At 36.0% G+C, this 12,972-nt stretch overlaps 1 protein-coding gene across 1 annotated transcript in view; it reads right to left on the bottom strand.

Annotated features, from left to right (window-relative positions):
* Window positions 1-8,184: 8,184 nt before the first annotated feature.
* LOC140231462 (beta-1,3-N-acetylglucosaminyltransferase radical fringe-like) overlaps window positions 8,185-12,972 on the bottom strand; it is a 101,754-nt gene continuing 96,966 nt past the window's right edge. Inside the window, exon 10 of the mRNA XM_072311592.1 lies at window positions 8,185-8,284. Within this exon, the coding sequence (XP_072167693.1) occupies window positions 8,224-8,284 (61 nt within the window). The 3' untranslated portion in view covers window positions 8,185-8,223. The remainder of the gene's footprint in view (window positions 8,285-12,972) is intronic.

Genomic DNA, 12,972 nt, shown 5'->3' with positions numbered 1-12,972 from the left:
TCCTCCAATATTCTGGATGAGAGAAAAAACAAAACAAAACAAAGCACTGTACCCACTCACAAAATATTGGTGGTCCTATCGGGCCCCATAACACATACAAATGTCTCAAGAGAGAGGTGTCCCAAAATATATTTCTGGCCAGCAGCCCCAAGCCACTTCTAGTCTCCAGCCTGTACTGTATAATGTTCAAATAAAAGGGCAAAAATTTAGATCAACAAGGAGTGCCTGTTAGACATATGGAAGGTGTCTGTAACTCAGCATGTTTGTGTAAGTAGTTTTTCATTGTGTAAAATACTGTGTGTGTGCGTGTGTGTGTGTGCATGTGTGTGTGTGTGCGTGCGTGTGTGCGTGTGTGTGTGTGTTGTGTGTGTGTGTGTGTGTGTGTTTGTGTATGAAGATGCCATAGCAATGCTGCACAAAACAAAACAAGATGGTGTATGAAATCTTAGAAAGACAGCTCTCATGTCATGTCTATTGAGGCTTGTACCGGTATAGAGAGAATTTGCATCAATAGTCCAGCACAGCGTGACATCAGACGCTCTCTATAATTTTAATTGTATTAACAACTTTACTCCTCTCACATTGTCATACATTGATCTTATCTTCAGCTTAATTCACATCTGTGTTATGGATTTGCTTGTTTTGCTTTAAATGAAGAAAGAAGAACCACCATCAGATATTATATTTACTCTGCACTAAGGTCATATAATAAATTGGGTAAACTGTTCAATATTTGGTCCATCATAATAGTTATACTTTTACTATCAAATATCAAACAGGATTCAAATAGACATCTTTTTCCTATTCTCTGGATTCTTCTGTCACATTGGCCCGAATTCACGAAGGTGGTACAAATGAAACCATGGTTTAAACCATGGACAAAAACCATGGAGCACCAAGTGTCGCATGGAATATTTTGTTACAAAATCAGTCATTTTGTAGATGAAATGATTATTTTGTAACGAAATGACAACATTTTGTAACTAAATGTATATTTCGTCCACGAAATGATAATTTCGTTAACGAAACGGTCATTTTGTCGATGAAATGACCAATTTCGTAACAAAATATTCCGTGCGACACTTGGCGCTCCATGGTTTTTGCCCATAGTTTAAATCATGGTTTCATTTGTACCACCTTCCTGACTTCGGGCCATTGAGTTCAAAACGGCACTGCAAACGTAGCGCTGACGAACAATGTCATGCTCTTTTCTTCTTTCAAATATTATTCACATTAACTTTAATAAGTATAGTATAGTGTCCCATCAGGCATATGGAATAATAAAAGTGTTGTAAAAATGAGATGTGAAATAGGAAAGTTATGAAATCTAAACATCTCACATATTTTGACACAAATTAGAAGAGAAAACATTGTTATGACCTCACAACTCTCCTGTTGGTTGCTACTCAAAATAATGATGATGATGATAATAATAATGATAATACTGATAATAATAGTAGTAATAAAAATAATGATAATAATGATGATGATAATAATAATAATAATAATAAATGATAATAATAATAACAATAATGATGATAATAATGATAATAATAATAATAATAAGTGATAATAATAATAATAATAATGATGATAATAATAATAATAATAATAATAATAATAATAATAATAATAATAATAAAATAATAATAATAATAATAATAATAATAATAACAAATGACTTATATATGGCAAAATCCACTCTGTAGAGTGCTCAAGGTGCATACACACTGTCATTACCCCATTCACTCAGATATTGATGACTTTGCGCAACTGCAACCTCTTTCCCCCTAGAAGTCGATGTTGTCACGTTATTTCAAGGCAACATTGATTTATTGTGGATAAATCTTGTAGTAATTAATTTTATGTCCAAAAACAAAAAGAAAAAAAGAGAGGAAATTTAGTGGTGATATGTGTAGAGTTCAATGAGGGATTTGTGACGCAATAACATCATCACCTTTGGCCAATTTGAATACTGTAAAGCATGAAATTTTCGCACACTGCCACTGGCATTCAATGCATACAGTGTAGACAGGAACTTTCATGTGCATTTTAATTTTACGAATCTTAGCTCTGGCGAAATTCCCGAAATCAAATGACATGAACATTTCTGGTTTTACATTTTTATATATGGTTGCAACCAATATCCCAGCTTTGTGAACACATTTGAAGCTGTAAAATTTCATAACTTCTCTTATTTTTTTTAAAGTCTAATTTTTATGAAATCCCTCACATTCTGTTCATTCAATTGTACTCGATTCATTACAGCCAACTCTTATATCACTCACGTTACAGATACTGCTACCCCACAACTTCTGGGCATACACATTCTCGCAATCTCAGAATTCAACGTACAGCACAGACCACACAAACTGATCGGAAGTGCTTTATCACAAAACTGCTCGATTTATTGCAATTATAAAATATATGATTTTCTGATGATAGCATGAATCTGTGTATGTTATTTAAAAAAAAAACACAATCATATTAGGATTGTTACAGTTTCTTCTGAGTGATAAAAACTTATATTTTCATCCTTCATATTAATACTCTTCTTGGTTGATTGTGACTATGCTAATATCTAAAATCTGCTCAAAGTCAAAATTTGTAAAATGTGCAGTTAAAAATGCAAGATGCATGATTTTGTTAGCCTTTGATAGGAGTCACATTTTTCTATACATCACAGGAAAAAAAAGATTTAATCTCAAGCTTATAGTCAGTCTTTTACTATGGTTCACACTTTGTATGCAGAAAACTGTTACACACAGCAATGCCATCAAAGTATAGTACTTTCAAGACTTATGGTACTTCTACGGTTAGAACCATTGGCAATCTCAGATTTATGCTTAACACACAGTTTTGGGGATTGCTTCATATGCTCACAACAACGGTGAAAATTGAATGAAAATCTATGCAGTAAAAAATCTTACCAACCAGTAACATAGACAGGTAAACTACAATGATAAAAAAAAATGCATGGGATGGAGTAAATACATAAATGGATAAGTACCAAAACCGAAATCAAGCAAAGGGACATTGTATAAAAGTAAAAACAGCAGGCAACTATAAATCTACATGTAGTATGAGTTTGGCAGGAACATTATCAACTATGGAAAAAAATCTATGAAAGCAGATATCTTTGATTGAAACTTTAATTTTATCAAGACCGACTGAATCCATGGATTTGTGTGGGTTGAGTTCATATCAATATAATTTTACATATTAACAGGTAGGTGGTTTATGACAGATTTTGTACCAAATAATGAAGAGCAAATTAGCCCTTTTTGCACAGCATTTCCAAGTGGTACACTGAATAATGAATGAAAAGAAAAAAACAACAGGCAAATGACAGTATCTGCAATATCCATGCACACAGAAAAACATGAAATTAAAAGACAAGAATTTGTATAACAAATTAAACAAAAAGTCTTCTGCTCAATGATGCTGCACAAGGGTTTGCTGGAATGTTCAACCTCAAAGTATAAAGGTGAGTTTCATCTACGCTTTCATGCATACTTCATCCCATTATGACAAAAATAAAGGTGTTTGAATTCCCCCAGCCAACAAAAGGAGAGTACCTACCCCCTATAAAATGGGGCAAGCTATTGTGTTAGGCATATCCACTCAAAAGATATCCTTCAGGTCTTCTTTCATGCATTTGATCAATCCTGAATAATACACTCCTAGAAAAATTCATACAGCCCGCAACACCATCTACATTTTGATCAGTTAATCCTACAGTGACCATACCCTGGTTAAAGCAATGCCTGCAAAAAATCCTACTAACTCAAGGAAAACAAGTCATAAAATCATAGTCTTCAATCGCAAGGTGTACAAATAGACACCAGCTGAGATGCTCTGGAAAATACACAATGTAAGAACAGTTAAGTTACATTGATAATCACATCAAGATAATAACTATCAATTACAATGAGATAAATTGCAATTGAGAAAACAAGAAAAAAGAGACGATCATATATAATTATATTCTCTTTGGTTACATGAATACATAATGCTGGATATTGCAGAAGTAGCCTGCAAAACAAGAATCAACACCACCACAAAGCTTTTAGTATACAATATATGAGATGAGCTAATATGCAATATATGGGAAGAATTCATACAATATGATGGGATAACAAAAAAAAAAAGTACGAAAGAAATATAACACACTTGATATGAACTGCCCACACTACTACCAGCCCGTAGTTCTAGCAACAGATTCTACTGAATCAATCAGTCGTCAACCTGTTTATTCCAATTAGGAAAACTCACACATCTAAACCCAGTTTACACGGGAAATTTGAAATGTTGGGAAAATGACAAAACAACCAGGGAATATGAACAAAATAATATTGTAGAATGCTTAATGTGAACAATCCACACTGGAACCAGTCAGCAGTCCCAGCGATAAATTCTGCTTGAATAGATCAGCCTCATTTACCCTTTCTTCCAATTATGAAAAACTCCAACATTTATACAAAGTTTACAGAGTGGCACCCTTCTCTGTGCTATGTGTCCCTACTCTCCTCTTCTTTACAACAATTCTTGTTTAACCATCCCACACATTAAAATAGTGATGGCTTGATATTACATAAATATTAAATTTCCCCCTTATTTTCTATAGTTTGGAAGCAATAGGGTAATTGCTTATTTTGTTTTAAGAAGACCTTACTTTACTGGATACCATATAACATAATTATGATGAAATAATGGATTTATTGTGTACCACACAGAGGCATTATATTTGCCCCCCCCCCCAAAAAAAAAGCAGTTGTGCTTTGCTCATATCGTATCATGTGACTGTGCTGATAACTCTACAAAAGGGGAAAACCCCAATACTACTCACTTCTGATATGAAAATGGCGCCATCTTTTGTTCATGGGCAGGACAGTCGTCAGAGTGACACAGAAATGCCTGATACCAGATATACTGTATATGCAGGGGTACACAAGAGACTTTGCCCTAAGCTTTCAACTATTACATCATTAAAATTTACATCTTTGTTCAAGAGTACATATAACATTTTATTCAACATCATACATGACAAATAAGTTTGGTGGGGTTTTCTTTCATATAACCTACATACCGATGCACTAACATACTTTTCCAGATCCTACCAAAAATCACTCGTGCAAATCACCCTCATGTGGTATAAGATGTATCATAAACTATTTTTTTAAACCAATTTACACCACCATCACCAGTTCAAGCATTAAAGTTGTTTGTCCTTACATTCAATCTTGAATCAATGACTTGCTTATACTTTCTATCTCATACAAAATCTTTACGTAGACTGAAATCTATGCCTCTCCTATTACATTTTGATAGTACCTCGCTCATCATAGAATGCACCACTTTTTTTCTCTAGCTTCTCTACCAAGTACAAAAATAAGTCTCAATATGTCATATCTCTCATATTTTGGTAAAATCACTCTCCCATAATTTTATATACACACATTATAATACATGGTAATTTACGTCAATGCAAATGATCATTGACGCACAAATATCTCCATCTCGAAACACACAAGACACAAACAAGTTTTTATGTACAACAAAGACACACACATACACACAGACACAAACAAAGGTAAGCTTTACTCTGTGAACACACAAACGTGACAAAACCATCAAAAGGTACAAAATAAATTCTGAGGCAGTTGTTAGAAACTGCACAAACAAAAGTGAGATAAATTGGTTGAGTTGCGCCACTGCTCCCAGAAGCAAAACAGGTGAAAACTGACATCCCAATCTCATGATCGGAGGGGTACGAATTTGGGTGCAGAGGGTTGAGCATACCCTTTGGGTTCCAACCCTCCCACTATTAAGTTATAGGCCTACATTATTTTCTTGCAGTTACAGTGGGATGAATTATAATGCTTCTGGAGAATATGAATAAAGAATTAGGGAGCAGTCAATATAAACATATATAATGACATATGACATTTTTTTGTTTGTTTGAAAAAGTAACCGTAAACATATCATACTAGAAGAGAAATAGCATTGTTGGGAATCCATATTAACAAATGATTACTCAAAGCAAAACATACAAAAAGCAAATGCAGCCCTCATTGCTTCACAATTGTTTGTATGTCATGTATGTGTTCACACAGAAATCTTTTCAATTCATTCCTCTGCATCTATTCTTTGGTGCATGTTGAGAAGTATCTCGGTAAATCCATTTCTAAAATTTGCATTTCTCTCTCCCACCGTTATTATAGCTAACAACAGGATTTACAATATCGTTCACCGAGCAGACTCTGGGCATTTTGATTTGCTACAGCACTTGCGCTTGATACAGCATTCTAATGAGAAGCGCGCAGAGAATTTGAAGCATCAAAGAGTCTACAGCATTTACTGCTACACTTTGCTCCTCAGAAGTGGCAGACAGACAGCTTGCTCGGCAAGGTTGCCATCAGCATTGCGCTCGGTAAACGTTCGTCAGAAGCAACGCAAACAACAGCATCAAGTCAAAGGTGGGCATTTACGCGGCGCAGCTGCAGTGACGACAGAGAATATTTCGTCATACATTTTTCACACACAGTGATTCAGTTTTGATAAGTGTATATATAAATATATATATCATAAGCATCAGCACCTTTCATTGTCTCGACATGACGTACACACCGTTGTTTTTGAATTCTTATCGACACATTGAATCAATTTCAATTCCACAAAGTCACACTGTCTTGAATTTGAGGTAGCGTCTGCCTTTGTGCACATGTATTTCTCAAACCTGAACAGAATTGTGTATCTCCCCGAACCAAGCTTTGACTTTTCTAAAAACAAACAAACAAATTAACAAATAACTGAATATAAGAATGACCCAAGTCCAAATATGGCTATCATCCTTGGATACCCCCTGTGAAGTAATGCAAATATAGATAATCATTAAATGACTTTTTAACATTTGCTTTGAAGTATACATGGCATCCAATAAATCAAACATTTGAAAAAGATATTACAATTTTTGCTGTTGCTTTCTTTAATTTTCTGAAAAAAATCTCAAGGACTTGGGTCATTTTTATGTTCAGGTATTCAAACAAACAAACAAACAAAATCCCCACTGACAAAAAAATGTTGCAGGTTTGGAACAGAACTCGGGTCAGCTTCACGTTATCTGAAATGACTTCAGAATTTGGAGCCTAGCAACTTCAAATGACGTCTGGTGGAAATGAAGTAGGCATGGCAAAATTCAGATGCTACCTCTGGAGAACGTGGCCCAAGATTTTGCAATGGGGACCTTATTAGTCTCCAAATCTCCAACTGATGTCATAAGATGCCCATTTCGCATCAATAAATACAGCACCATTTTTTTCCCCCTCGGCGGAATGCAAAGTTACATGTTTCATAGTACTTGTCGCGAGTTTGGAATGACGATAACGGCTCAAATCTATGACACAGTTTGCCGTGGAGAGTTACAATTTTTTGCCACCACATACCAGATTCTATTCCAGGACCATCAACAAATATCATTGGGGTGATGCAGACCTTTATCTTGCAGAAACACAACCTAACAGGTGTAGTCAGCCTCTTTCATGAAAAAAAAAAAAATGGACGAAATGTAAAATGGGTGGGAAGCTGTCCAAAACAGACGCAATATTTCAATTGACATTGCATAACCGATTTTGACAGTGTGACTTTGAGCCATTTTGCAGTATATATCTAAAATCAAGGCATGAACATAGTTAAAATCTTAACATTCCAGTAAAGAAAAAAAAAAACTAACAAAACATGTTAATTGTCAGCAGAGAGTTGTAGCATAGAGTCGTTGTTGTATGGAGTGGTTTCACATTATGCCAAGTCTAGTATTCCACGATGATCACAGAGTTGTCCACAACTCTGGAACGCAGCTCATTATTGATGACACTGAGCTAAAATTTTCTTTATCGTGACATCCAGTCATTCTTTTAATCTAGCAACTAACCCAAGAATCAATTGTGACAACACCACTTTGGCACTCTATGCATTTTGATACGACAATCTCTTTTGACAAAAGTCTGCAACAAACATGAATCCTGGACGTTTGCTTTCATGCGTGTTGCTCTGCTTTTGACCACGTTCATGCAGAAGCACCAAGGTTGGCTATCGAGAGACTCGCTCCCTCACAGAAAACGCTGTTCCAGATGTGCCGCATCTTCTGACTGGGGTTTGATTTGGACGGTCAGCTGTGGTGGGTGACCGCCGACTGGAGTCGATGACCGGTGGGGAGTGGACAGGTTAGCTACCTGGTGGACAATTTCCAAAGCCTCTGAAGTAGGTACAATGAAATGTCTTGAATCTGCGTATGGGAAAAAAAAAATGAAACCAGAAAATAACATTTAATTTTTAACCAGTCTCGATTGGGAAATGTTCAGGTCTGGATCTTCAAAATTTATGATATCAACAACAAGAAAAATGCAATGCTGACACTCCCATTTTGGATATTTCTTCAGATTATCTTCATGTAACATTTCTAAACCCAAAAGACATTAAGCAGGGTATACATATTGACTACCATATTAATACAGCAAACCCAGGAGAATCAGCTGATCCCATGAGAGACTGTCTATAATTGAACAAGTTTGGACTGCTTTATCTTCGAAAATCAACTGAATCAAAATACTCAACTATAGGTTTGAGTACCAAAAATCATACAAATGTAGAGCATCCGCTGAAGAGTTACCGGTACGAGTTACACATTCACATTTGTTGATTTGCTATGATCTGGTGTCCAAACACAGCAAAAAAAAAAAAAAAAAAAAATGATGCCCAACCAAGACAACAATCGAAGCACTGCAGACAACCTTGGTTAGGCCTTTACTAGCATCAATTGTGAAAAATTGCAAAAGTAATGACAGATTAAATCTTTAAAAAAAAAACGAACAATACACAAGCAATTATCACAATTCTTAGGGGGAAAATGAATAAGAGGCATTGAGGTAAACTGAGAAGGAAATGAAGTAGGATTTTGTGAAAGTGGTTCAATTCATCATCAGAATGACTGAGTGATGACTTTTGAAATCTGCTTGACAAATGTCATTTACGCAGGCCCTGGTCGAATAAAGAATAACATCTGTGATTCCCGCTACGCCTACACTCTCTGGCAGGCGTGAACGATGTAGATTAAAATCAACCATGGGAATATTGAGCATCTACATGCATTGAAGTCATCACCTCTGGTGTGAAGTCGCGCTGCACGCGCCAAGCCCGTCCTGTTTAAAACTCATCCAATGGCGGAAGGAGGGAGGGAGGGAAGGATCATTGAAAGAATTAGCAGCTCTGTCCGTCTTCCAATTTCAAAGTTTGCTTTCAGGCCTAGTTGGACAATCCTATTATACCAAAGTCTCTAATCTCATTGATGCCCCTGATGAATGCATCTCCGCACAGGAAATGTGATGCAAGCCTCCTTCACAATGTATACACACCCGAGACAAATGCTCGCGAAGACATTTACAAATCCTATTTACAGACACCGACAATTATTCGGGCAATTCCCTTTCAGTCCTATCCACATTTCCCTGTAGTTTGCAGAGCGATATACCGGTAGCCTTAAAGGAACTAAAGGATGCCAAACCATGTTGAGTTTTATCAACTTATAACACCCTGATCATCACTTATGTGGTCAAATGATAATCTAAATACAAATTATGTTCCAAATATTTTATATTTATATTCTTTTTCTTCAGATTACTTGGATATGCCCACAGAAAAAAACAACTTCCAAACCAAGATTCTGACAGGAACCGGCCAAGTTCTGTGTGATGTCTACAGGACTCGAAGAATCTCACAAGTAACAGATTCATCAAACATTTTGAGTAGTCTCACGCAAACTACCCCTCCCCCTCCATTTACTTTGGTTAATATTTCACATCATCACAAGCAAATTCAGACTCAACTGATTTCACTTAAAAATTTGCATTTTCCTGATGGATAGTGAACTAGTTCCAACTATGCAGGAACTTTCCCTTTAAAAAACCAAAAACAATAACAACCACCCACACACACACACACAAACAAACAAATAATGAAGATGCAGAGACAATTTCTGATCCTCTCTATCCTTCTCTCTATCTGTCTATCTCTCTCTTTCTCTCTCAAGAATGCAGTTCATGTTATTAGCATAGAATGCTTAAGAATTTAAGACATGTCCTTTAACAAATCTCCTTTCATGCTACATTTGAATATCTAACTTAATACAGACTGAACACAATTGATCGTCCTCAATAAAACTCTATGACAAAGGAGAGGCAAGTCCTCTTACAAATCCTTTGGTCTTTTATCTCCTTTTCTGTGGCCAAGACAGTCAAAATTCAACACTTCAAAACTAATGACACTTCGAGTGTTAGCAGCCATTCATACCTTGCTTGATATTCGGGTCTGGAATGAAAATGAGGTATCTATCTAGCTACTACAAGATTTTCCATGTATGCACAGAAGATAAGAAATTCAGCATCACAATTGTTCCCCTCTTTGGAAAAGTGCCTTCAACAAAGCATTAGGGAGAGTTTGAATGCAATTTTGAAATGTTAACAGACAACCCAATGGAAAGATGGAAGTCAGTGCCTTATATGAATATACTGCACAGAAAAATTTAATTGATCAACATGTCTTGATACACATAAACACATACATATACATATATACATACATGCATACATACATACATACATACATACAGGGGATACCGGAGGGGAGAGAGAATATTTGCATCTCTGACATTTACAATGTCTTTTATCATGATGCTGTTACAGTTTTAAAATGGCTCAAAAATTCAATAGAATAGATCATCATTTTTTAACAACATTACATGTAATCACAACATGGAAGCAAATTATTTTCAAAGAATATATCAATTCATATCAATTGACTGATCATTTAAGAACTGATTATCACACAGTCTACCGTGCAAACGTACTTGTGCCCTACGCATTCAAAAAAAAGTTGGCAGTCTACGGAGATGGAGATGTGACTTAATCAGTCCTATTCTATTTTGTATCTAGACTTCATGGTAGATGATTATCGAGGTGCTTCAATCTATCTGACGAAGAAAACAAATGCTTCAATTGATTACTTCGGAAGGCAGAAGCACGCTGAAGATAACAATCAAACAGTGATCTGTAATCTCATCTCAACTTTGGTGCTTGTCAGTGGTGGAGCTGTGGCACGAGAATCATTTTTTTTTTTTTTTTTATTGAATGGAGTCATACTTTAGGTGAGGTAGACTTATTGATTTTATCTTACCCCACTTTATAAGTATAAAAAAAGAAAAACAAAAGAAAAAAAAAATCATGTTAGCATCATGGATCCACCTGATTGGCTTGTGCAGCCGACTAGAAACATCCCATTTACATCGAGTGCACAGAGCATACCAAGCTAAAGAAGATATTATCATTAGTTATCTATTTTAAGCAATGGGACCTTTTGTTTGTATCACCAGCAAATTTCTTGAATGGAATAATAATTCTCTTACGTGCTGTGAATGTGTGCATACATTCAAGAACCGCACGCCATGAAAAATTGAAACAGCAATTACTTTAGGTATCACGCTACTCAAGGGGGAGGGCATGTACTTTTGCAAGCATTCAATTACTGCCTTCTTTGTTGATTGCCATCACGTCCCCAGACATCTTCTTTTTTTTTTCCTTCACATAGTTAATGATGATGTGTTTCAGGCTCAGCCAATCAGACGTTGGCATAGTGTGATACATGAACACCAACTCCAGTCATGCCCCAGTTCGCTGTGAAATTGTCATGCCATCTTGCGAGAAAGTACAACAAGCTGTGGAAGGGGTTCATATCATAATATTATTCCCCGCTGACCTAAGACTTTGACCTCGTTGCCATGGTTACTCAAATTTTTTCAGAAAGTGTTGACTTCTCATTGCCAATGCAAGCCAGTCGACCTTCAGAACTGAGGTCAAGAAGTGCGAATCATGAAAATGTTATTTCACTGCAGAGTATTGTATGATTATTCTCCACATTTATTTATACAGATTAAAAAAAAATTTTCTATCAATTTTGTGACACGGGAAGGCTGGCCCTGCTTAAAGATATTCAATGATCCCTGAAATAAATTGGGTACAGTTTTATCACTGGTCTTTATGTAAGTAGGCCCTACACACAAAGCCAAAGAATTTCAACAAGAGTCTTAAGGATGAGTGCATGCTTTGATGCACATCCATATTCGCTGACCTGCAGTATTTGTAGTTTTCGAATGTACTGTGGTGGGCAGCGAATGAAGATTGATTCAATATTGGGCCACCCATGTCTATCCACACTACAACCAGGTCTTACAAAACACACCTCAGAATCTCAATTACAAACATGATCTTCTTTTTTGCATTGTGACCTCTGATGCACTGAATCTTAAAGCTGCTGTTTGCCATTGGGAGCAGTGATTAAAAAAAAATGTTTTGAGTTATCACATTTGATGCATTTGTGTTTGTCAGTTGTAACACAAAATATGCTATTACAGTGGTGGATCCAGGAGGGGGCACACCAGGCATGCCCCTCTTTATTTTTTGTTAAAACAAAAGAAGTAATGTCTCTGGTGGCATTTCATGGCGGAGGCAAAAGAAAAAATGGGGGGCAAGTGCGTCCCCCCTTTAAATTTGTTAAGGCGGGGGCACCTTATAACAAAATTACTGAATTCCTGGATCTGCCCCTGCTATTATATAAGAATTTAACAATAAAGCCACAAATATAACATGATATCGTTAATTTTCTCAATAAACCGTTACTGTAGATGGTTTATTCTAGAAAATTTTATAAAAACTATTGTTCAAATTTTGCATATTTAACAATATTCTTAACACTGATTATACTGATGACCATTTTCACATTGGTTGTTTCTACCCCTAATATACATTTTAGAACTATTTTGAAGCACTAAAGCTGTGGGTTAATGTTTGTTTGTTTTTTAAATCTGCAAATGGTAAATAGTGCCTTTAAGTGAAGATAATAATTCACAGCATTACTTTCTTCTTG

The sequence above is a fragment of the Diadema setosum genome, chromosome 8 (genome assembly GCF_964275005.1).
Source record: "Diadema setosum chromosome 8, eeDiaSeto1, whole genome shotgun sequence".
NCBI classification, from domain to species: domain Eukaryota; kingdom Metazoa; phylum Echinodermata; class Echinoidea; order Diadematoida; family Diadematidae; genus Diadema; species Diadema setosum.
The sequence above is the reverse complement of the archived record's forward strand: the minus strand, read 5'-3'. Positions and strand labels throughout refer to the sequence as shown.